The sequence below is a fragment of the Mustela nigripes genome, chromosome 12 (assembly GCF_022355385.1).
Source record: "Mustela nigripes isolate SB6536 chromosome 12, MUSNIG.SB6536, whole genome shotgun sequence".
Taxonomy (NCBI): Eukaryota; Metazoa; Chordata; class Mammalia; order Carnivora; family Mustelidae; genus Mustela; species Mustela nigripes.
Genome location: NC_081568.1, coordinates 101,473,996 through 101,501,730, shown reverse-complemented (window position 1 = coordinate 101,501,730; position 27,735 = coordinate 101,473,996). Strand labels below are relative to the sequence as shown.

Below are 27,735 nucleotides of genomic sequence, written 5' to 3'. Positions count from 1 at the left end.
TGCAATGAATAACTTGGACAACCGTTGGGAGAGGCCGTGATGGAACCCATTTCTTCAACTTGAAAACCTGAGAACTTGGGCTTCCAGGAACTGGGTTAAAAAGCAGACAATGTCAGTCCATCAGGTGTCAGTCCAAGAACCAAAGGGGACCCTGAAATCTCATGTTGGTACTCATCTTTCAGCTGACCCAGAAGGTGCTTAAGTCAGACTTCAAAAATGTGATTAAAATGAACAATTTTTTTCAAGTTTCCCAAATAGAATACTTGAACTCTGAGGTTGTATCTGTGGTTTTCCACTTGGAAAAAAAGTGATTCTCAAGTGGGGTGTGAGATCATTTCCTTGATGGGTTATTTGCAAATTGGGGGACAGATAGGAAGGAATTTTGGTAATCAACATTAGTGATCTGGAAGGAGGCAGTTATTTAGAGGGCAGTGGCCAGGATGTGCAATCTGGGGGACAGTCGTGACAATTACCCCACCAAGACATCCCGTGAGAGCCCCACTGGGCTGTGAACTTCATAAGGAAGTGATGAGCTCACAAGCTCTGTCTTCCACTCAAGCACTGAGGGGCAGCAGCCAAGCCCAGTTAGGTGAGAATGAAGGAGGACATTAAAGACACAGGAGGGCCAATTTGGAAGTTATCAAGAAGCCAAAATGACAAGTCCAATTGGTTGGTAGCTGCGAAACAGCAACATTGTGCAGAGATGTTACACACACAGACTGGCTGCTGATAGGGAGTAATGAACAGGCTGTTTCCTCTGCCTGGCAGAGGAAAACGAGTGGAACTTGAGGTTTCTAAGCCTGAAGAAGACAAGAGTTCCATTATAAATAGTAAAGGAAGAAATAAATACCTTGGGAATAGACTCAGGTGTTAGATTTATCAGGTGGCCACATTTAAGTTGAACAAGAAGAGTGGTTTCTCCAAGAAAACCAAACCAGAAAATCCTCTGTCCCACTACTTTGGGGCCATTCTCTATTCAGACAAGTAGTCAAGTATTTAAAAAAAAATTAAAGTCTTAAATTTTCTCGTACAATTGTGTATGGTCCAAGAGAATGATCCAATGTCTATTTAAGCAGTTTGGCTGGAATCGGTTATCTGAAAAGAGCTTTGTCAGGATCTGGGTAGATATCGCCCCCTAGCGGTTAACAAGTATCCAGGCCGCAAAATCACTCCTTTTACTTGGGCTTTTGTCTTACTGAATCTCTAAGAGACTCCTTATTCTGGCCCCTTAATTTTCTCTCTAGAGCTGCTCTAGTGTTTCATACCATCAACTGTACTACCTAGTAGCATGGAAGATACTAAGACTGTCACCCACTGCCATGACCCACGGTGGTCTCAGGATTCCTTGGATTTAACAATCAAAACAATGGGCTTTGGGATTCAATTGCCCAGCTGCGGGTCCATAAACCCAAATTTAGTTTCCTCATCAGTAAAATAAAATAATTGGACTGGATCATTATTAAAATTTTTTCCAACTCTTCTACACTTGGTGGTCTCCAAAAAAAAAAAAAAAAGCCCAAGGGAAGGTATGTTTTCAATAGCTCTTCTATTTTTAGCCTATCGCATCACCTTTGGTAAAGACAACGTCAGTGTGTAATAGTCACAGCATGGTCATTTTTAGATTCTTTCTCCCCTTAAAAGAAATATTGTAAAAAAAGAAAAGGGGGGAGGGAGGGACTCATATTACAATGTAGTCTAGCTCTTGAGGAACTGAGTACAGATACATGGATCTCTTCAGCAAGGAGCGAATCTTCAATTTGTGAGATCTGCCAAACACACATTTCTGTATTTAAAAGAGGCTTAGAAGATGTTCCCTTACCGTTCTACATATGACTCATCCAGATTGTTGAGGCCTATTGTTGGGCTTCTGAGTTGATTCTGTGCAGACACAAGATCACTGTTTCCCAAGGCCTGGTTTAGTAAAGCAACAGCAGACAGCATTTCCACTGCAATCAGGAGCTCCTCGTGGGCCAAGTAGTTCTGTTGGAAAATACATGCAATCCAAGTTTCCCCAATCACACACCTCATGTATGTGATGGGGTTTTAGGACATGTATTTCAAAGAACAAAGAAATGTTGAAGATTTTGAGAACCCAGGAGAGAGAAGGTTCAATGGCCACCTGTTTTTTATTGGCTTTAAAGAAGAGGTGAGTGGGGTCTGGGTTTTTTCTTAGCTGGTCATTTTAGGAGAGAATTAATGACAAGCAATGGTTCTGATTCCTCAAACATCTGCATTCCCCTAGCTGATTTCCACCATTGGTTATATTAGCTGCATACAGGCTCAGACTTACCAAATAATTAAATGAAGGATTAGACAATGCTGTCACTGTCTGAGAGTGTGAGGTTAAGATTTTTCAGTAGTGATTTTCAGTTTAAATTAAAGATAAGGAAAAGGGGAGAATTTTACCTCTAAGTTATAACCCCAGAAAAGTAAACCAAAATCATTAAGCTCAGAATATCAATTCAAGTCCCCTCCAAAATTTATTCTGAGTCACTTTTTAATAATTTTGTAGAAAAAAATTTTTTTTTTTTTTTAAATGAGCGAGCAGGGCATGGACAGAGGGAGACTATCTCTAAGCAGATTCTATGACCACCATGGCGCCTGATGTGGGGCTTGATCTCACAGTCCATGAGATCATGACCTGAGCAGAAATCACAAGTCAGATGCCCAACTGACTGAGCCACCCAGACATACCAATAATTGGATGGAAGTCTTAAAACATACTATGAAGTCTGGATATTTGAAGAAATGTGAAGTCAGTAAAGCATGTATGTTTTATAATTTTGGATTTGGCTTAAAAAAACACACTCATGGTGGTTACACTTGTGATGAGCATAGCATATAGCATAACCTTGCCAAGTGGCTATCTTGTATACCTGACAGTAAGGTAACATTGTATAGTCAAATATAATTTTAAAAACCACATATGAAACTTTTGAACACCCTCCCCCTTCAATGTTCTCTTCCATTTAACCATTTTATACTCACTCGGCCCAACTTCAAAAAGGTTATTACTTCCATTATATTGAAGGAACATATATTTCTTCCATATATTGAAGGAACAGCAGAAAATGAATAGAAAAAAATGCTGATAACTGTGTTTACGTTTAGGATATTTTCTGTATTTAATATATACAATGTAATATTTATATTAAAATGCATTATAGCTTTCTGGATCTCCATAGGTAACCCACAGCAATGGATTTTAGAGTAACAAGGCATACTTTTACCTTCCAGAACAAATGGGAAGAAAGGGTTATTACAGGGAGCATGTAAGCAAATTTGATCCAAATTTCTTTTTTTTTTTTTTTAAAGATTTTATTTATTTGACAGAGAGAGATCACAAGTAGGCAGAGAGGCAGGCAGAGAGAGAGGAGGAAGCAGGCACCCTGCTGAGCAGAGAGCCCGATGCGGGACTTGATCCCAGGACCCCGAGATCATGACCTGAGCCGAAGGCAGCGGCTTAACCCACTGAGCCACCCAGGCGCCCCTGATCCAAATTTCTTATATTAACTACAAGTTAAAGACATAAGGGAGGTATAAAATTATAAGTAAAAAAGCACGGTAGAATCATTTGAGATCCACCTCTTCTACTCCTTCTAGTAATTGTCCACAAAAATCTAACATGGTATACAGCAGCAAGGCAAGGAAAACAAGGAAAAACAAAGGGCTGGAGCATCATAGGCTGATCATTGACCAGTTAGGGATGAATGACGGGCTAGTGTACGAGCAGCCTTGGGGTTCAAAGCTGGTGGTGCCGAAGAAAAACTACTAATGAAAGAACTTAAGTGCAATTTCAGAACATGACCTATTTTTCTTTTCTTACAAAATAGTACCTTTCTATTTAGAAAACAAGAGCTTACGTGCAATTTCAGAACATGCCCTATTTTTCTTTTCTTACAAAATAGTATCTTTCTCTTTAGAAAATAAGAAGTCTTGGTAAGCAAGAATAAGAAAACAAATCCTCTCACCCAAGCCGTTTAGTGTATATCTGTTTATTTTTAATTCATACAAACATTTACAGAGGTTCCTTTAAACAGAAATTTCATATTACAAAAAACTCTTCTAGATAATGATGTTTTAATCTCATTCTTTCCACTGGATATTAGTGTATGCAATCTGTTGTTAGACATGTGGTTTGTGTCCATGGAGGAGACACCTGCTGCCTCGAATTTATGCCTATGCTATGTTAGATCTCTCAATGCTACCCATCAGACTTCCCAAAACAACAGTATATTAATTTACATTTCCCTCTGTCTGAGTTTGAATATCTGTTTGTGTGTGTCTGTCATTGTATATGCCGATCTTTGTGACTTGGCTATTCATGCGTTTGGCCTCCCTTCCTCCCTTTTTTTCATAGAACATTTCTGCTTTAATTTATTTTTTAAACTTAAACTTATTTTTTATTTTATTTTAAAAATGTATTATTTATTTATTTGACAGAGAGAGAGAAAGAGAGAGAGACAACTAGAGATAACTAGAGAGGGAACAAAAGCAGAGGGAGTGGGAGAGGGAGAAGCAGGATTCCTGCGGAGCAGGGAGCCCGATGCGGAGCTTGATCCCAGGACCCTAGGATCATGATCCAAGCCGAAGGCAGACACTTAATGACTGAGCCATCCAGGCGCCCCCCATTTCTGATTTTTAAGATCCAACGTTCTTCTACATTTCCCTAGAACTTCAATTTTTCTAAGTCACTTTTTTACATTTAGCTTTTTACGTTGGGAATTTATTCTGATATGTGTAGCGAGGTCCCGTTTTCTTTTTCAAACAGCTAAATACTTGTAAGGATTTCATTCTTCTCTCCACCTTTTTGAAATACTAGCATTCTCATACATTCAATTCTTGGATCTGTTTCCAGTACTTTTTATTCTGCTCCATTGTTTGGGTTAATCCTGTACTAGTACACATGGTTTTAATTACTGTAACCTTATATATTACTGTTTAATACCATTCTCATATTAACCAGCACTCAGTTTACAAAAATTAAAGCCATGGTGCGAATGTTCTTCATTTCTAGAAATGCAGACTCAGAGCTAAGTATTCTATTTCAAAACCATGATAGTATTTTTTAAAACTTTCAGCACAGTTAATGAATTTGTCCAAAGTGCTTCAAAAACCAGAGCATAAGAACAACTTGTTTTCAGTGTGTTTGTGTCGAATGCTCCCTGCATTTCCGCACCATGCAGACTCTTCATGGAGATGAAAAGTGGGAGTCAACGAGGAAGGCAGTCCTGGACCCAGCACAGAGAGACCAGGGGAATAGGGACTGGTACAAGTTAAAGACTCTGTGCCCCATTCACCTTCCCTAAACATCCTTCCTCATAGCTTCGACCCAGAATTAACATCTTTGGGACTGGAGTCTCCCCAGACTTACCATGGCATTCTGTTTCTGGAGGTTGAAAAGCTCATTCTGATACATCACAGCAGCAAAGGGATAAACAGCAGGCAGCTGGGCCTCCGGTCTCTTCAGTGCAAGCAGCGTGTTCCCGGGGTCGCCTTCCCGAATGACGGCATTGATGTGGTCCACGGCAGCCAGCCCTGAGTGGAGGTTGGGAGTGTCACATTTCGTCAGAATGTCCGCTTTTTGCCCTGCTATTTGCCCCAAGCATCCCATCTTTCCAAGGACTAGAATCTAAGCAGTCCCCTTCCATGAACTCTGAAAAGCTGCTGCTGGAGGACAGGTGAAAGCTTGAAGGTGGTAACACAGTAACTGGAGGGCCATCCAGTCTTTGGAGAAAGTCCCTGAAAGGCGCTCAGCATTGAGAAAGCTGGAGTCATGAGATCCCTCCTGTCTTCCCTGCAAAACCCTGTGCTTTGGGATCAGCTCTGGTCTCATGTCATCCACTGTTCTAGTCCCTGAGGATTTCACATCTTGGGGAACCCCACAGTATTTAGAGCTGGGCCATATAGATCCCATAGGCATTGTTCTTGAATGCTCCTTGTGTATCAGTACTGCCTTTGCAAGGAGACTGAAGCTCTGTGAACACCCAAAGCCAGTCCTGCCCTACTGCTGTGTCCTCCCTCTGAAGCAGCACCACTGAAACCCACAGTTAGCACTGGGAGACAGTGCCGCGTGATACTGAGGGGATTTCTCATTGTTTTAAATTAACATATAATGTATTATTAGCCGCAGGGGTACAGGTCTGTGAATCATCAGGCTTATACATTTCACAGCACTCACCATAACACATACCCTCCCCAATGTCCATAACCCCACCACCCTATCCATACCCCCCTTTTTGTTTTGTGAGATTAAGAGTCTCTTATGGTTTGTCTCCCTCGCGATCCCATCTTGTTCATTTTCTTTTTAAGATTTTATTTATTTGAGAGAAAGAGAGCGAGCATGAGTGAAGGGTGCAGAGAGAGGGAGCAGCAGGCTCCCCGCCGAGCAGAAAGCCTAACGCAGGGCTCCATCCCAGGACCCTGAGATCATGACCTGAGCCGAAGCAGACACCTAACTGAGCGAGCCATTCAGGTGCCTGGACAGTATTTTTCTCAGAAACTTTCCCCTCACCTCTTGTGTTCTCTGAAGTGTGATTTTTAAGAAAAAAAATCATTTCAGATGTGTTTTTTAAAAAACTATTATAACCAAACTTCCTATGATTAAATAAGTCTGTGCCAGTATCTCTTCACCTTAAAAAAACAAAACAAAACAAAAACCTGATCACAGAAATGTGTTGGTTTAGGTCATAAGCTCTGTGAGATCTCTACCAGTTGCAATGTTCAGATTATGAAGACCTGAATTAATTAATTAATTGGGGGGAAGGGCAGCAAAGCAAGGTTTATTGACTAAGAGTAAGGTTTATTGAATGATACAGTATAAAGCTCTTAAAGAGGGAGGGGGCCCCCGAGGGTTGCCCAAGAGTTGAATTTTAATAACTAAACTGAGGATGCCTGAAACAGTAAATTCCTCATTGTTTTCAGAGAACAGGATGAGAATTGCTAATCAACTGGGAGAATGAGCGATCGACTCTGCCACCAGGCAACAGCAAACTGGACAGAAACAGCAGCATTTTGCCCCATAAAGGTTTCAGGGGCACCTGGGTGGCTCAGTCAGTTAAGCATCCAATTCTTGATTTCGGTTCACGGCATATCAGGGTGGTGGGATGAAGCCCTGTGTCAGGCTCTGCGTCTGGGTGGGGAGTCTATTTGGGATTCTCTCTTCCTTTCCCTTTGCTCCTATCCCAGAACTCATGCACTCTCTCTAAATAGATAATATCTAAAAAAAAAAAACAAACCCAAAAAAACAACATTTCAGGATAGTAGAAATAACACAGACCCACAGATTTCTAGAGCTTTTCAAGGGTTAGTCTGTCTCCTTGACACATGACTAGATTGCAGCTAAGATTACTCTAAGCCTTTTAACAGATGACAATTTATCTTCTATAACTCATTCCCAAGGAGCTACCCTCCATAACCTTTCTCCTGAGACATATCATTCAATAGCAGGAAATACAGCTAAAGCAATCTTCTTAGTTATACGCATCAAAAACTTAAACGTATTCTAAAGGACTCTAAGAACACAAACCTATTTTTCTGTTCTAAGAATTGATATGTCCAACCAAAAAATTCCAGAAAGGAAGGTCAGTGGACATTTATGGCCTCTGCTGTTCTCAGAAAGTCACCTCACCCAGCTGAGGCCTCTCAGCTGTATCTGTCATTAATTTGGATGGGATCCTGCTTCTCCTCTGAAAACCCCATTCTGTGAGTTTGCACCACTGGGTGGTAAAAGAGTACCAGGAAATCATACCCTTAAGACACTCTCTATGAACCACTTCTACTTAAAAAAAAAAAAAAAAAAAATAATAATAATAATAAAGTGAGCTCTCCCGCTCTTTTATACTCTGCATTTAACCAAACGTCCAGCCCTGGTCTTTACAGAGTATGTCTTGTAATGAATGGGACGCATAGGCCAAATCCCAAGTTAAATGACTGTAGGTCAAACAAAGCTGAAACTTACGCCAACAGATCCGGTGACATTACAGTCAAAACTGTCCTTTATGTCACTTCTCTGGCAATTACGAACATAGACACCTTAACGTTTTAGTATAATAACCTACAGGGTTGACAAAAACTTGTCATATAGCTATACTTGTATATTTTAAAGCATAGAGTTGTCTTATTGTCATGTCACTGGCTAAAATATACTTTATTGTTTTTTCAAGACTCTTCTTAGTTCTACTTAACTATAAATTTTCAGATGGAAAGAGATAAAAAACTTCAGAATCATCATGTTCTACACACTTAAAGCCATCAAACACCGCAATGTCCTGCATAATTTAATCTGGTTATGCATTAGTGCAAATCATCTCATGCCTTTTATTTAAAAATGCATAAGCAACATGGCATTAAATCGGTGGTCAGGAAATTAGGTCAGTAAGTATTAAAACATGTAGACAAGGCATTTTATTTAAAATGAAGAAGGAACCTATCTTAGTGGTCATAAACTTTTCAAAAATAAAGGATGGCAAAAGGTTATGGAATCATTTCTTCACTGAGTGTATGGACCTCAGCTGTCTCGCTGGCAATATTAATTTCTTCCTGCGATTCATTTCTGTCAAACCTAAGGAAATTCTCACCTTTCAAACAGAGCAGAAACTTCAAATTGTCTTTCATGTATCATCACTAATACATTCAAAATTAAATAAGAATAAAAGAAGAGGAACACGCATTCAACAATGTTAAGGTGTTCGCTTAAAAAAAAAGTTACCGGGGCACGCTCAGCAGTTTTGTGTGTGAGGGAAGTTCTCAAACCTACTCAGTGGTTAACTTCTAGATGTTTATATCAATTTTCTCTGGGCCTCCTTGATTACTGTTTGGACCCTCTGGGTAGGTCTTTACCAGCAACTTGGGAGCAAACTTCAGGGTAAAACCTACAGTTTCTTTGAAGGTGTTAAGAACATTCAAAAATCATCTAGGAGCCTGAATCAAAGACATAGCTTAGGAGTGTTATAGTTAGTGGATATTCCCAAGTTTAAATTTGGCTGATGGTTCACATGTTTCATTAAGTGGGCTAAATGTGTTTCGCATATTCATTTTTGGGGCATGTAAGAGCTCTTTAGGTTGCCCTAGGAAAAATAAATGTCAGGTAGAATTCCTTACTGCTTCAAGTAAAACCACATTTTATAAGAGAGGGGAGAGGAGACTAATAATCTCTCTGAACTTGCACACGCTCATTTTAATTACCTGAGTTTTCTGTTCTTTATAATCACACAACTGAAATGGGTACAAAGAGGAACTGAACTGTGAGGCTCCACAGAGGTTCAGGGACATGGGAATCAAACCTACCACCGTGCCATTTCATTGGCCTATCCAGGCTCGTTCACTTGCCAAAAAACTATACAAGCCGTAAGGAAATAATTCTTACAAACTGCAGACTAATGACTGGGAAGTGGTAAAGAGCAGAGGTGTCAACAACACATTTCCAATTCCAAATGCGGTCACATAATCATGGGCAAGAAACGCCAGGCCCTAAGTCATAATCTTTTACCGAAGAGCCTTCCATATTAGCCCAGTGAGGGATAGGTTCAAAAGAGGACATACACTGCACCTATGATAAAACAGGAAGGGATAGCGAAACCAGCTTCACGATACTTTGAGATGTTTTGCATGCCGAGAGGAGGCAAGATCACCCAAAATTCCCATGGGGAACTGCCGGACAACGTGGCATAATTAAGCACAACACTGACATTGCGAGGAATTTTCATCACATAAGGCAGTTTTACAAGGATACCAGTGGAGAGTTTTGGTGAGATTCTGACAAGGAGAATTTGTGTCTTCTGGCGTATCCACTTCCCTTGTCCAAGCCATTACTTACTGTTGACTTTATTGATGTTGCCTTGGATTTCTGCTTGGGTCAGCAGTTCTTCGTAGGCATCTCTTTCTTCTTCTGAAATACAGTTATTCTACAAAACAAAGTCTTCACTGATTCCTGAGGTTAAATTAAATATTTCCAAAGCTCAGTATTCAAAAGCAAAAGGCAAAGAGTGAGAAAATTTGTTTACTTATATTCACTTGAATTCAATATAGGCATCGAAAATTGCTTGCTCTGTGCAGGGCACTAGGGTTAGGTACGCCTGGCAAAGATTACAAAGATGAACAGCAGCCCCACTGTCTGCGAGGGCCTAACTATCTAATGTGGCAAACATCGTGTTGGACCCCTTGACCATATCACCATTTATTGTAGATCCAAGTCAGTGGAATGTTGGCAATTTCATTTGATCCAGTCTAATAAAATTAACACCATAGATAATAAATATACACAGAACAGAATACATTTTAGAGGAGAAGTACATAGTCAGTTGGAAATAACACTTGAATAAGAGAAAACAATTGAGGAGGGCTTGGAGGAAAGGAGCAATTAGTTACGAAGGCAGAATTGAGAGCAGAGGGTAGACGACAGGATTGGTTGCAAAGGTGAGATGGCTTGGCACATTGGGCTACAGCATAGAGTTTGTGTCCAAGGTTAGCCAGAAATATAAGGTGTTGGGCAGGCATTTCAGAGGCATTTTTTTTAAAGATTTTATTTATTTGACAGAGAGAGAGATCACAAGTAGGCAGAGAGGCAGGCAGAGAGAGAAAGGAGGAAGCAGGTTCCCTGCTGAGCAGAGAGCCCAGGGTCCTGGGATCATGACCTGAGCTGAAGGCAGAGGCTTTAATCCACTCAGCCACCCAGGTGCCCCTCAGAGGCATTTTAAGGTCAAGTGAAGGACCTGTACTTAACTCCATAGGTAGGCAGTAGGGAATCCAAGGAGCTTTCTGGGGCCTGACATCCAATCTGGAGTTAAAAATTAATTTGGCAACCTCTAAGTCTGTGAGGGTTTGGCTTGCAGAATGGGAAGAGGTCACAAGTGCATGGGGTCACATGTGAGGCTGGGTCCAGAGTGGCAAGACTAGAAGGTGTGGAACAGAAGTAAGCCTGGCAAGACGAGGCAACAGAATGCAGTGATACAGAGGGTTGGAGGTGGTGGTGTTCTGAAACATCGTGGGAGTCATTCCAGAGGCAAGTCAGGGAAGGGCACATGTGTGAGAAGGGCAGGGTAGAGGTAAGCACTCTTCCTAGATGGTGAGGGGCAAGGCCCATGGCACAGAGATGAAGTCACCTGGAGGACCCCTCGAGGGGTCTCATAGCAAACTGACAGCCGCTTTCCTCAGTATATGGATGAAACTGTCTGAGGAAGAACAGAGACAGAAGTGACTCAAGGCCAGACCTTAAAAGAATCCCCGCAGGCAGAGGCAGGAGACTCTGAGAAGAGACACTGAGAGAAGCAGAGCAGAGCTGTGGCACCAAAGACCATGGGAGGCCAGCAGGTAGGGTGGGCAAGCCTGCCACATGTGGGCAGAAGCCACCAGCTCAGAAAAGGCAGCGAGATTGAGTGGAAAGTTCTGATGACGGAGCTGAGGCTGACGGGGCAAGATGTTAAGGAGCAGAAAGATGGCCAGGAACTGGAAGCTGGGCACACCAAGAAAGTCTTCAGTAATGCTAGCTGAGAAGGCAGAGTCAGGCTTCTTACAGAGGAGGGAAGGCCAGATAGGACAGTGAATTCAAAAACATCAGCTCCCACTTCATCATACCAAGTCATGAACCTCTACTAACAAATCTACAGGTAACTTGGCTAATACAAGGTCTGCAGGTGAGGCTGAACAAGGGAAGATGGTGAGCTGCTACTTCCACACTTCCTGGTAAAGTCATATGTTTATGACATGACCTTCAACCCTTGTAACCTGTAAGAATCAGCACGAAAGGAAACCTCTTTTCTTTACGTAGTGCATGGTCTGTTTTTACCCTTACACTGCACCCAAGCCAACTGCCTATGGCTATAGAGACCACTGCCAGGTGATTTAAAATGATCACTGGTAACATCAAGGCTTTTTCAAACCTACCACTCAGAGCCATATTACTGAGAATCTTATTAAATACCTTCAGTCTTGCATTTTCCTCTTTCCTTTTCTTGGCTTCCCAGAGTTCCTTCTGGTATTCCTGTGCAAGGCTGTCATCTACTAAAGTTAAAACTGCATTTGGGTTTCTTAGTGTTTTAATGGTTTGTTCGGCTATTCCTTTTTCAATAGCTTCATTAATGGCTATAACTGCAGCGTGCACTGGAAAGAAAAAAAAAATGATTTTCATGAGCCAGAGACAACAAGGACAGTTGCACAGACACTGCATGAACGTCAGCAGTTTTACTTTCTTCTCTGGCTTCGAGTTAAAAGGGCCAAAATGACACCCCAGACACTTCACAGAGCACCTCTCTGACAATGTCTCCACCCCTGCCCATCCTGCCTAGGTCCTGTCTCAGCATCTGCCATGTAATCCCTATGAATTTATGAATGGCTAAAATGAACTAAGCGCTGTCAACCCTCAAAGGATGAAGGGGGGAGTGTGGACACTGTTAAAGTACCAGTTTGTTTCCAAATGATACTGGGAATTGAACTGGCAACACTAGAGGACAACATAGCAATGTTCTCTACCACTTAAATCTGATGATGCAGAAAGCAAAGAAGCATTTGGAATAAAGGTATTTCTGAAAACTCTAAGTCACATCGCACAAGAAGATGTTTGAAGCCTAAATCAATTACATGGTTATATTCTCATATGCTCAACTTAACCGTCTCCAATACCTACAATAAAAACTTCAAAAGGGGGCTGAAAGCATCTTCTAAATATTCTCTTTCTTGTAACCAAAATCAATAATGAAGTACAAGTAAGACTCATGTCAGTAGTAAGTTCTGATTTTAAATAGACTCACAAGCAGCTTCATCCACTGACAGTTCATTAGCCAGAATCCCGCCTATTTTGCTGAAAGATGGCATCTGAATTCCGTATTTCTCAAGTTCCTTTCTCATATTACTAATTTCCTCCTCTGAAAAAGAACAACAAACAATATCAAAGAAACACACAGAGATGGAAACAGGAATGAATATAATAAGAAATGTCTTCATCCCACGATCTCTCTCCCAGAAATTCGAGACTTATTTAAAGAATATTAAAAATTCCATGCTATTATTTATCAAAAAAAAAAAAAAAAAAAAAAGGAAAAAACTGTCTTCATCATGAAGTTGGGGCATTCCTGAGCAAGAACCTTAGGAACGTCAGCCTATTTCTCATTCCACACGTGTTGAAAATGGTTAAATACAAACAAGACAGTAAAGTTTTCTCTTCTGATCAATATAGAGGAAAAATGGGAATTGATGCTGTCAAAAGGAAAAGTATGGATACATTTTCTTAGTAAATGACAGTGTAAGAATCATGAGGAGTCATACCTGTGAAGTCTACTTTGCCCAACAAATCCTGGATCTGGGGCGCTATCCCTAGTTTGAACAGGTATAAACTGAAAGACAGAACATCAAATTATCAGTTCAGAAGTTTTATCACCATAAATCTTAGCATTAAAAATTACTGAAATCCTAAGGGCTTTTTTAGTTGAGAAAGACCTAAGTGATTATCCCATGTAGTCCATTCATTTTTTAGGTGGAGAAACTGAGTCATGAGGTAACAGTCCCTGGTAGACAGGGACTACAATGATAGGCTAAGTCCTAAAGACCAATTTTCTTCAGTACATGGCATCTCTATAGGGTCAACTAACTCTCTACCATCCATTTGTAGGGAGAATAAGAAATACAATTAATACAAAATAGCCAGTAATAAATCCAATGAACATTTCCTTGGGTACTCCTTCTATGAGTCTTATTTTGTTGAAAGTACAGCTCAAATTATATTTTCCTTTTCAATACTCCTTTAAGTACCACACACCCCTTGAGGACTATTTGTTTTCTGAAACAAAGAGTGGCAAGACTATCAGCAGAGGTGGTGATAAACCATGATGTGGGCATACTACTAAGTGGAAGATGGAAAATAGATTGTGTGTGTGTGTGTGTGTATTTAAAGCCCCTTAGGAATTAATGATGGCACACACTAACCTATCCAAAACTTGACAAAAAGAGCAGAGGGCTGGCATCTAAATTTTACCAAATGTGCAAATATATGCTTATATGGCTTTTCCCATTTAATCACCAAACCACGGTTTCTTTCCATAACAATTCTAACCTCCTCAGTCCCAAAGAGTAATTCTATAGACCAACTAAAACAAACAAACAAACAAAAAAACCAAAAAAACCTGTGTTTATTTATCAGTTTTGATAGGTTTATAATTTATGAGATTTTAATTAGAAGTTAGAAATTATAAATAACTTCTATGAGAAAATGAACGGAGAATGATTTCATTGGCTTGATATATTTCAAGATCAACACACACTTGAGATTATAAAATGCATAAAATTTCATTATAGGAGTTCAAGGTCGAGGCTTTTTAAATGGTATTAAACTCTTAAAATGTATGATTATTCAACTTAAGGAGCCTGCATTTAAAATGACCTTCATTGATCATTTCTGTAAAACACAATCATTTAGAAAAGTAACACATGGTCAAAGTTAAAAAATAGTCATTCATGGGTAAAATAAAAATTACACAGAAGAATATCAGAGTTAAACACTAAGTATTTTGATATAAACCCTTTCAATGTCTTTTTAATTTTTAAAAAGATTTTATTTATGTGACAGGGATCACAAGTAGGCAGAGAGGCAGGCAGAGAGAGAGGGGGAAGCAGGCTCCCTGCTGAGCAGAGACCCCCCCCGCAATGTGGGGCTCGATCCCAGGACCCCAAGATCATGACCTGAGCCGAAGGCAGAGGCTTTAACCCACTGAGCCACCCAGGCGCCCCTCGATATCTTTTTTTTCTGGAAAAACTTATTCCATAAACTCACACAGTATTCATAATATGAACATAGTGTATTTTTCCTAACCCATTGCGTTTAGGTGGTCACTAATTATTCCTCATCGCAAATAATGCTTCAGTGAACCTACCTACATACAGAAACATCTTTGGCATACATCTTATTTGTTACAATGAATCCCTAAAAACAACACTGCAGGGTTGAAAAGACACACACACAATTAAAGCTTCCAATATACAGAGTCAAACAGTGATCTCTAAAAAAGAGATCACACTCATTTTTTGTGAATCAAAGATTAACAAAATCCCCTTCCCTCTGTGAAACAATATTTTAACTTTCTAGCTCTGTTCCTCTAGAAACCTGATAAAGGTACACTGATAATTGGTGAGCAATGTTGCTGAGGAGAAAAATAACCCCCCATCGATAAATGGTTTGAAGGAACTATAAATACCTAACAGGTATCACAGGCTTAGGTGTTCCCAAGTTTGGTGCCTCTTCTAACACCCACACTCCTTGCAGGAAACTGGGAAGCCCACTGGGAAGGTGTTACAATAGCCAGCCGCTCCTGGGGCCTGAGGCCCTAGAGCAGGGAGGCTCCCATACCCCCCCTATGGGGATATCACTTCTTAGCACCTTAGATGTCACCTGGGATACCAAAGGAAATGGCTTCCAGATGGCTGCCTGGGCAACTACAGGGAGCGTCATGAAGTCTCCCACTGAAGAGTAAGCACTTGATGCCATCCTGCCATCTGACCAGGTTTCTAGGCTTCTCGATCCTTCTGAGCTACTAGGACCAGACGTGGTTTACTGCAGTCAGGAGACACTGAATGCTTAGCTGAACCTAAGAACAGGCTGAAGGGTGTGACCTTATTCTATCACCAATACATGACAATGCCATTTTCTTCGTCCCTCTGCACCAAAGAATACTATCAGGGAAAATCTTGCAAATCTGATAGCCAAAAACGTTATTAATTTTAAACGTTATTTTGTTAGTTGTGAGGATAAACACTTTCTCAAACACAGATTGTTCCATGTCCCTTTCTTCCACGAAATGCCTATTAATGAATTTTTGAACTTTAAATATTTTTTGGAGGGGGCACGTTTACCTTTCGTTGGTTTCTCCCCTTTTCCCTCAAAATCACAACCAAAGAACAAAGAATAAGTGACATTTTAAACATATGGTAATTGTAATTTTAGTACTCAATTCCAATATGATTTTCATATCTTACCCACAGGTGGAAAACACATTAGACTCTGAACATTCTTCAATATAAAATAGGCATTATGTATTCATAATTTAAAGCAAGAAAGACAGGATACATTCCTTAGTTTAAATTATAGGTCTTTAGAGATAATCAGGGACATAAAACTATTTACACGGCCTCTGAAGACTTTATTACCAAAGGTTCATGCCAGACAAGTCATTAGGATTAAAACTAGTAGGCTGACATTTTCAAAACTATAGTATTTTATGAACCACTTCTCATTATGACATGGAAAAAATATTCCTATTAAGAGGGAGCCCACGTCATGCGGAACAAACGAAACCGCAACCTCTTCAACTGTTCCTTTGTACTAACAGAGATTCCAAAATTAAACAGAATTAAATGGATAGGTATGGCAAAGGTGCAAAAGAATTCTAGGAAAATAATGATTTGATGACAAAAAAATCATTCTCTCTTCAATTTTTACAAAGAAAATATACACATCATTTAATGGAAGAAACTTTGAAAATGTGACAATAAAATTTAAGTAGGAGGTATTCATAAAATGTCTTCTAACAACCAATTTTCTATCTGTAGTTAAGTGTTTAATGCTATGGGTGTTTGTTTTTTAAAATTTTATTTATTTATTTATTTATTTGAGAGAGACAGTGAGCAGAGCAGGATTGGGGTGGGGGGAGGAAAGGCAGAGGGAGAGGGAGAAGCAGACTCCCTGCTGAGCAGGAAGCTGGATGGAAGGGGGACATGGGGCTCAATCCCAGGACCCTGAGATCATGACCTGAGCCAAAGGCAAACACTTAACTGACTGAGCCACCAAGGTGCCCCATTTTTCAAAAGATCTTAAGTAATCTCCTCACCTATTGTGGGGCTCGAACTCACAACCCTGAGATCAAGAGTGGTACAATCCACTGACAGAGCCAGCCAGGTTCCCCCTCCAATTTTCCTCTTTCTTAATTTTATCTTTGTTTTTGTTGTAAACTGAAGTGTTGAATAAGTACTTGTTAAGTAGATCATTGAATAAACTACCGATATCACCTATCTTAATATATTCCTTTATTCCTTGGCTGTCACTTCTTCTTGTTGAATCTAAGGCCACTTTCAGAGGGTTGATTTCCCTCAAATGCCTGGCATTTCCTGATCTGGGGCTCAGCCTGGGGCTTGGGACTTGTTTTTTGTCATTGTTGACCACAGGTTCCCATGAGAGAAGCCAGTCTTATGGGTGCCCCATATCTTGCCTTCTCACATCAGGGCTTCCAGGTTCATGCTGGCTTTGGGGATCTCTTTATTTCTGGCTTGCTTGTAGCAAGCCCCAAGGCAGCTCCTGGCTCTGCTGCATCCTGTAAATTCTGGGCTGTGGTCTTCTGACTTGTTTCTCAGTCAATCCCATCTCATCTATGTGGTCAGTGGGATGGCATCCTTGCTTACTGCAAATGATTTTTTTTTTAATTACTACTTCAGTAATTTCATGTTAACTGTTTTCACATTATTTCCTCTATTTATCCATTCATTTAATTACTATGCATGGAATATCTACTACATAAAAAAATATTTTTCTCTGCCATGCTGTTCCTAAAATAAAAGTCTTCAGGTTTCCACATAATACAAGTTTGTTGGCACTAGGAACTATATTATACTAAAGTGCTAATTTTCCCCTGTGGTACTGAAGAAATTAGGTGACTATTTCTAATTATCCTTTCTACTTCTCCATTGTACTCTGTAATACTAATATAAATCCTACAATGAAGCCAACATTCTGCTTTAACTAAAAGTTACCACAAGGTGGTGCTGAGAAGTTACCTATTGGATCAAACAATCTTGGCTTTTAAAGTGATTTTAAATAAGAGATTTTCTGGAATTGGTATGGATCAGTTAGAAATCTCATCTGTGTATACATACTTCCACCCAAAATGTTTAATTGTGAATGTATATTTTTAATCTGGCTTCAGTTTTCAACATTTATTGCTTCCATTGTTGAAGCTTAAATTATTAGCTGTTTTTAAAAATGCCACTTCTCACTGTGTGGGAGTTTTATAACAAATTTTTGCGTGAGAGGCACTTCCAAGCAGATTACTCAAAAGGGCAGTTTCCTATGCACATATCCACTATTCCCAGGAGAGAAAGAATCAGCTATAGCAGCCCACTCCTTCATAAGCATTTAAATTCAAATGAGGCCATTCACTACCTGAAGTGACAGCAAATCCAGAGTCTTGATCTTAAAAAAATAAAAAGCCTGTTCAATATAAAAGGTACCAATTCTTGGAGCTCTTCAACACAACTTTTTAAGCACCTTACGTGCCTAAGAGCCGATACAAAGGGCTAAGATGATTCCCAAGGAAGCCAAGGAAATTAATGAAATCATCGCTTAGCTTCCCCCTAAGAAGAAAGCTCTTGGTGGGAAATAGGGAGGCTCTTATAGCACCAAAGGGATAGCACACTCATACTGCTTAAAGGCCAGTTACAGAGAGGTTGCCCTGAGGTACCTAAAGCCTCTCCAGCCCATGTGCTCACATTTGTACAAATAATATCAGTTCAAGCACTGGAAGAAGTAATAAAAAAAAAAATACTATAGGGGCTTTTCCCACTACTTTCAATATACACATTAAAAGGTGCTACAGTAATGGAATGCAAACTCACAAGGCTGGAGCTGAATTTATTTCAGCTTCTCTGGATCAAATCCTAGGCAGTTCACTTTATGGTGCAGTATGTGAGATGAATGCTTATAAATCAAAGCCTTGGGGCTAACCAGAAAGACCATGGGACCCGTATCCCGAGACCCAGTTCCTGGCTGCAAGGCTGGCCCCATCTAGTTGTGTAACTCTGCACAAGTCATAATCCACTGCTTTCAGTCCTCTCATGTCTGAAATGAAGACCTGGACAAAAGCAACTTCTCAAGGTCTTTCCAGTTCTGAGGTTCCGTGATTTCTCATTTTAAAAGTTCCTAAAATTAACCACTGAGAGGCCTGTGCCTCTCAGGTTCAAGTTGGACGCTGTCTTTAGAGTTTTCTTAGTAGGATGAAAACAACGTGACTCCCTTCTGAGGCTAACAACGAAGCCAGTCACAGCCCACGACCTGGTGTCACACGACCAGGTTTTGAATCCCAACTCTGCCATATACTAGTTGCGTGACCTCAGTTTCTTTCATTATACAATGGGATTATTAACAGTATGTATGACGTAAGTACACCGTGAGGAGTAAATGAGATGCCATCTGTAAAATGAACTCTGAACAGTGCCTGGCATATACTTGTTTGTTTTTATTACTATGATCCTTGTTAAATAAGTGTGTCCTTTATTAATAACCAATAATAATTAATAACTTATTAAGAACTTACCACAGCAGTTTCCCCATTTTCCGCACTAAGAACCTTTAACTATTTTCCCTGACCCCATGTTTCAAGTGGTTTTATCTAGAGAACCAAATTATTTCTCCATCTTAATCACATATGCCCCTGCCAGTATCATGTCAAAATCTAGTGTTTTTCACCTAAGAGTCAATCAAAAATAAAAAGAATCCTGAGGCACCCTTTCCACAGGGCAATTAGTTCAGTTAACCCAGCTAAAAATTTAAAAATATGAACTCTAGAGACTTAATTTGGCATCAGTGATGTGTATGTGCTGTGTTAGGTGACAAGGCACAGTTCACGATCTCAGAGAGCTTAGAATTTAGTAGGACAAAAAGATGGAGTCCCGATACTATTTTGGGATAGGAGGAGGAGGAGAGAATATGGTCTAGAGTATGGGGAGAATTATGAACAAGGAGTGATTTGAAAGCTACATAAGGTGTCATTGTCCTTCTCATCTTAATCCCAAATATTGCCATCTCCACATATCCCTCCTGAGAACATGAAAGGAGAACCTGCCCTTTGGGTTAAGAAACTATTTCTAGGAAGCTTCTTTATAAATGCAAGTATGTTCATCATACTGGTATCAGTATGCCATCAGTCTGGTATAAGTCATCAACTGGTTTTTTTTGTTGTTGTTGTTGTTGTTTTTTAAAGATTTTATTTATTTATTTGACAGAGAGAGACCACAAGTAGGCAGAGAGGCAGGCAGAGAGAGAGGAGGAAGCAGGCTCCCCGCTGAGCAGAGAGCCCGATGCGGGACTCGATCCCAGGACCCTGAGATCATGACCCGAGCCGAAGGCAGCGGCTTAACCCACTGAGCCACCAGGCGCCCCTCAACTGGTTTTTTAAAAGGCAAAGGCCCTTAGGGCACAAAGTGTAAGCCAAAGAGAGTTCTGCATGAAAGCCTGAGAGCTAGATACATAATCTGTATTACATGTACAATATGTAATTATACTATGTATATAATAAATACACATATTATATGCATAGGCTACAAGGCAGCCACCTGATGGCAGGCGTGCTTCTTTTCTAAGCAATCAGTGCATTTGGCAGGACAACCGGTTAACTGGGAGTGGGGTCACCAGAGTCATTATCACAAATGCAAGCCCCAAATGTGCGCTGTTTCAGCATCATCCCTGCATCTGAAAACACAGTTGCTGGGGCGGTCGTGACAGGATCTGCTGCGGGAGCACCAACCACAATCCAGAGGGGAGGCAGGCCCGTCTTCAGCTTGGTGTTGTCTTAATGGTTCAAGAAACTTTGCACGTTAAGAAAAGCAGAATCCAGACCCCTCATCTATCAAATGAGGAAAAATCATTATGAACATATGACTTGTAAAGGATTCCTTGGAGGGGAGTTGATTTATCAACGCAGAAATAATTACGATAGGACTAGAACATTCTGTTGTAACCACAAAGCAAGGATATTTCCAATAATGTCAGGGACAGTGCTACAAGGACGAAGGCACTGGCCCCACAGAGCTCCCACTAACCAAAGAAAATCAATCTAATCCATTGGAACAGAAGATTCTAAGCCTGGTTAAGTTGGTGAAAGGCCAGGAGTTCATAGCCCTCATCAAAAGAGAATGGTACAAAGTGTACAGAAAGGAAATCGTAATATGAATTGATCAAGTAAGACATGGATAATTACTTGTACTGATTTTAACAAGATGTGATGTGTTATTAAAATACAGGGGCTTTGTTTTTTCTGTGTCTGTCTATGGAATAAAGATATGTTTATACGATTTATATTATACTTATACCATGAGAATAAAAACCAGGAACTCTAAGCCAGAGTGTTATGTAAAACCAAGGAAGTGACCCAAGATAAGAGAGTCCTGAAGAACACAAAGTTTGTGACCGAAACACCCAGGTGAGAAGGGGGTCTGGCCCTGAGAGTCACATCATTATTAACAGACAGAGGATCCAGAAACATAGTTTGAGATGATAAATCAGCCAAATCAACCATCTACTAAAGACCATTAGGTAGTCAATCCTTCATCTTGTGGGTGAGAAACCTCTAGAATGCTCAACTAATTTCAAGAAAATATTCAAAAGGCATATAGAAGCTTTTAATAATGTTAACAGATCTGGCCAATACATCATTATGACAGGACAATGGGTTATGTACAACTGGCTGAGCAAGACGCAGGTGGTAAATCATTTCTGGGGGATGTGGGGTGGGCTAGGCGTGGGGACCAGAATGAAAATAAAAACCTACCTGGAAGCCATTTACTGAAAATTATGAAGGTCTGACTGATGCCTGGTAGCCAGGGCCTGACTCCCCTTGGGGGAAGAAACCAAACTAGGACCATGTGCCCCCTGACAACTGACCGGTCAGAAACCTGGTCTACAACCCAGGCAGGTGTGGAGGTGTTCTTTTGTTTCTGGTGTCCTGAGGATCGCGTTAACTCTGGCTAACGGTCAATACATTCTAGTACTGGGATGAGTCAAAAGTAGTACATCAATAATTACATGAGTGAAACTTGCAGTGAAGTTCTTTCAGAATGGGTTTAAGTGTATTAAGTTTATAATGATACATCTGGGTATTTCCTTTGCCCTTTAAGGTATCTGATGTGTTGAAATATCAGTTTTACTAAAATTTTTCAATTCCAATTTATAACCAATGTTTAAACATTTAACAGTGTTTCACAAATTGAGCAACAAACAATATGCCAAAAGTGTTCTCTTCCATGCATTGATGCCCAGCTAAAAAATCATTAGCAGTAACTTGTTAGCAAGGCTCTCACTTCTTGAACTGATTTCTTTTCATTGCAGACTATCATACATTCCAAATGAAGCCACAAAAAGAAAACAAGCTATGTACACATTTTAAGTGGAAACGCACCAAAACAGTCACATCAGTATTGCAATAATGGGTACTTGAGCTAGCTTTTCCTTTGATTTTTTTTTCTGACTTTTCCAATTTTTCCCACAATGAGAATTTAAGTTTTTTATTTTACATAAAAAAAGATAAACATTTCTTTGAAAAAGAATGAGGTCACCTCTCACTGAAGTGAGTCTTTCTGCGTGAAGTGTGAGGATTTCCGCCAGGGCTGCCGTGTTAACCACCCCTGGCGGCATTTCACTGAGAACATCCAGCTTCAGACAAAGGGGGCGATGAGTGGCAGGCAACAAGACCAGGGTCAGAAACAAGAGTGAAAAGGTGAGGGCCAGGCAGGAAAAGTGGAAAGCAGATACAAACAGGAAGCAAGGGCACGACCGCAGAGGATATTAATGAGGTTGTCAATCCCAAATCAAAAAGACAAGGAATGCAAGACAAATTGGCTGGGCTGAGATCTAACAATACAGATCCCAGCAGGCCCATGGGCTGGGATAGCTGGAAGGTAGTGCCTGGGTACCTGGGATATCTTTCCACCTGACTCTTGATCTATACTCAGAACCTTTGACCTGCCCAGTTCCCTGTCCAGTAATGATGACTTTCTACACCAGCAATGTTGCTGTATCCCCAGCCAGGATATAATGGCCAGGCACGTATGTGTTCATTTCCAGCATCACCTCTAATTATCCAGTGAGAGCGAACCCACTGTACTTAGTAAAGGGCTCTGCTACCCAACTCCCAAATATGTCTTGGCCAACAGAGCAGAATATCGGCTTCATTTGAGTGACTGTATTCTAAACCATTGAGGGGAAAAGTATTGATACAAAAAAACTTTAGATATACATGAGACTTCTTAGTTCTTTACCAAGAAGCCATCATATGTAAGTTTAGGACAGAGAAGAGTGAAGGAGATTGTCCCAGGGAATGCTGTTTATTAAGTAAACAGAAAAGGTCCTGCCTAAGGTCAGATCTGGTGTAACAGGCTCAAGAGAAATTTGCTCCAGAATGATCAAGAGTAATGGAGACTTCCATGAGTAATTGCATGACTGAGAAAAACAGTCTTAGAAAATATCACACCAACATTCGCATACAAGTGGCAAGAAAAAGAAGTTGCCTTTTTTTTCCATTTACCAAACTGCTGAAGCCATTGTTAAAATGATCACAAACCCATTTGTAAGCCTCAGTGCAGTTCTATGTAATTTCAAGGGAAGAACAGTGACATCACTGGAAAGGAACTTAGCACACCATTTCTTTATAAGCAGCTTAACATTAACACCCCAGGTGTCCTGTCAGGAAATCAATTTAAGCTTGTCCAAGATACTCCAAGAGCATGCCACAGATTTGGAGATTAGCACTATGATGCGTGGATATGATGATGGCATTAACCAACTGTAGCTGGCTTAGCAGGTCACAAAAGTGGTACTAAGTGCAGTGTTAAGCGATCATTTTAAGCTCTGAAAAATATTTGACAAGGAATGTTGGGCAACACATATGAAAATATTCCCCAAGACAAGCACTTTTGCACAGAAAGCTTTCAGAAACACTGTTGGCGTAATGATATACTAGCCACACATGAGGAGGCAGGTACAGAAGTGATCCTTCCCTCTAGCCCACTCTAAATTACTAGAATAAAGAGAAAGAAAGGCACCTACATTTGGTCTGTATTTCAAACAACTGTCATCTTCCAAAGAAATCTCCTAAGTACTGATCGGGGGGAAAAGTCAAATTATATGACATAATCAAAATTCTTTTCTAGTAGGCCAGCAGTGCAATGAATTATTGTAGAAACCTTTTCCTCTGGAGGGGAAAAGAGCCAGAAAAAAGTTAATATAAACCTCTATGCAGAACACTCTGCCAGGAAAATGACTTCTAGTGATATAAACACAAGGCAGATGTTCCAGAAGATACTTAAAATTTAATTAGACATGAAGACTTCCAGCTATTACCTGCATGAATGCAGGACGACAGCCATAAACTGGATTTTCAGAATCATCTTTGTTACCATCTAAAAATAGCATTTCTTCCAGTCCACTAAGATAAAAAATGATCTATGAACTAGCACAATTTAAGTGTTTTCAAAAATTAAGTTATCAAACAATTGCTTTAAATTAATGAACGACAGTATCTTAGGGCACCTGGGTGGCTCAGTTGGCTAAGAGTCCGACTCTTGATTTTGGTTGAGGTCATGATCTCACGGTTATGAGACTCAGCCCTGAGTCTGGCTCCACCCTGGGCATGGAGTCTGCTTAAGATTCCCTCTCTCACTCTCTCTCTTTCACTCTGCCCTTTCTCCTCTCCTCCTTTAAAAAAAAAAAATGAACGTATCTTGATTTTATTTACTCAAAGCAACTCTTGATGCTGCTTCTTTACCCTTATAGTGCAAGTTCTATTGAGCAAAGGTCAAAAGAAACTAACCTTATATTGGACTTCATTAGACTATAATAAGAATTGAAGCAAAAGGATAATTTAAGATATCAAAATTATAATGACCATTATAGCTGCTCATTTGATGTACTTTGGCTATACTGGGAAACTAGATCACAACTCAAGAATATGGCAACATATAGGAGATCCCTAGAAATTTCAACTTCTATCTTCTCATTATACATACAGGTCTTTCATTCATTTTCTGGTATTCTGTTTTGAATTAGATTTAAGAAATCAGAAAAAATATTTTTCCAGTTCGACAATTGTACTTACGTGACAATTTAAAAAATCTATGCCAAATTCAAAACAGCTCCATCCAATAAAAAGTTCTTCAGATTATTTAAGTAACTTAAGAGCCCTTTTCTAAAATAGAAACTACAGTTTCATTTAAATCTACTTCCTCCACTCTTAGTTGTATCTTTCTCCCCACCTCAATGCGTGAATGCAGTATATCATTCTGGGTATGTTTTTCCGGTCATAGACATCTGTTGTTTCTGGATAAAATATCTGGAAAACAAAAGAAACAGTGTGTTTTATTATGTTTTGCTTTGCACAGTTACTTTAAATCTCCTCAATGATGCTACTTGGATTGTCTCTGCTGTATTTATTTAAATGCAGAGGAACCCCTCCGTTCGTTGCTCCCCTTCACTCTACTGGCAGACCCACTGCTACACCTGGTTCCCTGACAGCATGCCCCCTAGTGGGCTTGGGAGAGCAGGGGACTCCCAGGTGGCCACAGCAAGAAGGCTGCTCCCATAGGGCTAGGTGGCAGTTTCGCTCCACGCGTGGTAAGCCCGGTCAGGCTCTGCAAGGTCATTCCTGTAACATGTATCCTGAGAAGGGTGTCCAGTGTCCAGTGTTTTATTATAATGTTAAACACCTAGCCTTACACTTGTGTGAACAGGTATGCACACACACAACACACACCAATGTTCTTTCCTGCTGGAAGGAACCACATTTTACCAAATAAAATCTGAAAAGTAAATGAAGCATGAGAGAAACATTACCCATAATCTCACTTTCTAGATAGTTAATCATTAGCATTTTAGTATATTTTTTTCTAGTCTTTTTTCCCTATGTGTCTCTGACTTTTTAGGTTTATGTCTGTATGTGAGAATAAAACTGCAATATGATAACCTCAGTAATATTACAGTACGGTATTACTATAGTACCCTAGAGCAAGACTGTTTTCCATCCCTTTCATTATTCTGTTAGAACATTTTCTTTTTTAGAAAAGATATTTTTATTTATGTATTTGACACAGAGAGAGAGAGAGAGCGCGCGAGAGAGCGAGCACAAGCAGGCAGAAGGAGAAGGAGAAGCAGACCCCCCCAGGGAGCAGGGAGCCTAATGTGGGGCTTGATCCCAGGACCCAGGGATCATGATCTGAGCCAAAGGCAGATGCTTAACTAACTAAGCAACCCAGGGACCTCTAGAACATGATTTCTAATAGATGCTTGTAATTATTTTGTCTTTTTGAACTATAATTTAAGCTAGTCCTCCAAGGCTGAACTTTTTTGCCCCCAACTTGTCCTAAATACAAGTCATTGCAATGAACATCCCTGCATTTTCTGAACACCTGATGATTTTTTTGGATTAACACCTATATATGACATTACTTAACTGGTAAGTTTGAACACTGAGGCTTTTTATACACACTTAAACTACTTTTAAGTCTGAAACTACAAGCTTGATAAGAAGCATTTCAGAATAGGGCAGCAAACCTCTCCCTTCCTAAGCACCAAAACATGAATAATTAGGCTTAAAGCTTCTAAGAGAAAGATAAGCATACTTGGCATTGCTGGCTTTTAGTAGATATTTTATAAAAGTTGACATAAAAACTGAAATTATATCCTTTATCATATGAGATAGCTCTTGACACTCAAGTACAATTTTCTTCTCTCTCTCTCTCTCTCTCTCTCTTTTTTTTTTTTAAGATTTTATTTATTTGACAGAGACAAAGCAAGAAAGGGAATACAAGCAGGGGGAAAGGGAGAGGGAGGAGCAGGCTCTCCACTGAGCAGGGAGCCAGATGTTGGGCTCAAACCCAGGACCCTGGGATCATGACCTGAGCCAAAGGCAGATGCTTAACAACTGAGCCAACCAGGTGCCCCTTAAGTACAGTTTTCTATTGGACATTGAAAAAAGCTAGGAGAAGAAAGCAGCAAAGTTTCTTCAGCCACAATGTATAATCCCTGGCCGCTTGAAGTAACGTCTGCAGCCCAGGAAACTTTAAGGGTCTTTTCAGCTTTCCCTCAACACGTTTGCTATTACAGTGTCCGTCCCAAGAGGATTCCCGGTTCAGAAGAACAGGTCTACTGGGGAAGCAGAAGAACACTGCAGCTCCCCACTCCCTTTCCTTTCAACAACTTTCTATATTTCTTTATGTATCTCCATATGGAATGTGTACTTATATAAATAGTTTCATTTCTTTTGGAAATCTTTATGAATAAATCTTATTTTAGCAGTAAGATGGGATCAATTCACCGAGTTGCCCAGAACATTTTATTCACCACCGTATCCCCAGTGTTAACATGATGCCGAACATGGAGGAGTCACTTAATATTGGCAAGTGAAGACATTAGTAGTGGTCAAATACATCTATCAGTTCAGCACACTATCGGTCTCTCATCCCTGCAAGGTAATGGATCGATCATTAAAAAAAAAAAAATCAGTGTTAAAACAGCATCTATTACATGGATCACTTATTTGGCTTAAAATTAAGGAAATCCTGGTCCAACACACACAATTAGGAAACGTTTAAATCCCATCTATGAAATGTAACAAAATTACCCTAATTTAAAGTATGTTGCCTCATACAGAAAAATCCTATTTGAATTTTCTTCTTTTCTTTCCTTATTACTCTGTTTATTACCCTGTTAGTACTTGCTAAATGACAATCTAGAAATATGAATTCTAGAACTAGTGCCCAGATGGGAACAGCATTTATTGTTCTGGGCATTTTAGGGGAAGGGAAAGTAATTTGGTTAACAATGGAAGAAATCAATATGGACTATTTTGAGGTAAAAGAAATAGAGCTAAATCAGGTATAAGCTCAGATAGATTAAAAATAGGCATTTATATTTTACATTAAGGAATCCTCTGTTTTTGTTGTGGTAGGCTGTTCATTCAAACCTGAATTAATAATATCACCACCAACACCGGTCTT

General features: G+C 40.0%; 1 protein-coding gene across 1 annotated transcript in view; it reads right to left on the bottom strand.

Annotated features, from left to right (window-relative positions):
* Positions 1 to 27,735, bottom strand: part of IQGAP2 (IQ motif containing GTPase activating protein 2) — a 296,704-nt gene that overhangs the window by 109,677 nt on the left and 159,292 nt on the right. Inside the window, exons 5-11 of the mRNA XM_059418098.1 lie at positions 24,997 to 25,073; positions 13,261 to 13,328; positions 12,747 to 12,860; positions 11,921 to 12,099; positions 9,818 to 9,905; positions 5,375 to 5,538; positions 1,820 to 1,980 (exon numbers count right to left, since the gene is read on the bottom strand). Coding sequence (XP_059274081.1) covers positions 1,820 to 1,980; positions 5,375 to 5,538; positions 9,818 to 9,905; positions 11,921 to 12,099; positions 12,747 to 12,860; positions 13,261 to 13,328; positions 24,997 to 25,073 — 851 coding nt within the window. The remainder of the gene's footprint in view (positions 1 to 1,819; positions 1,981 to 5,374; positions 5,539 to 9,817; positions 9,906 to 11,920; positions 12,100 to 12,746; positions 12,861 to 13,260; positions 13,329 to 24,996; positions 25,074 to 27,735) is intronic.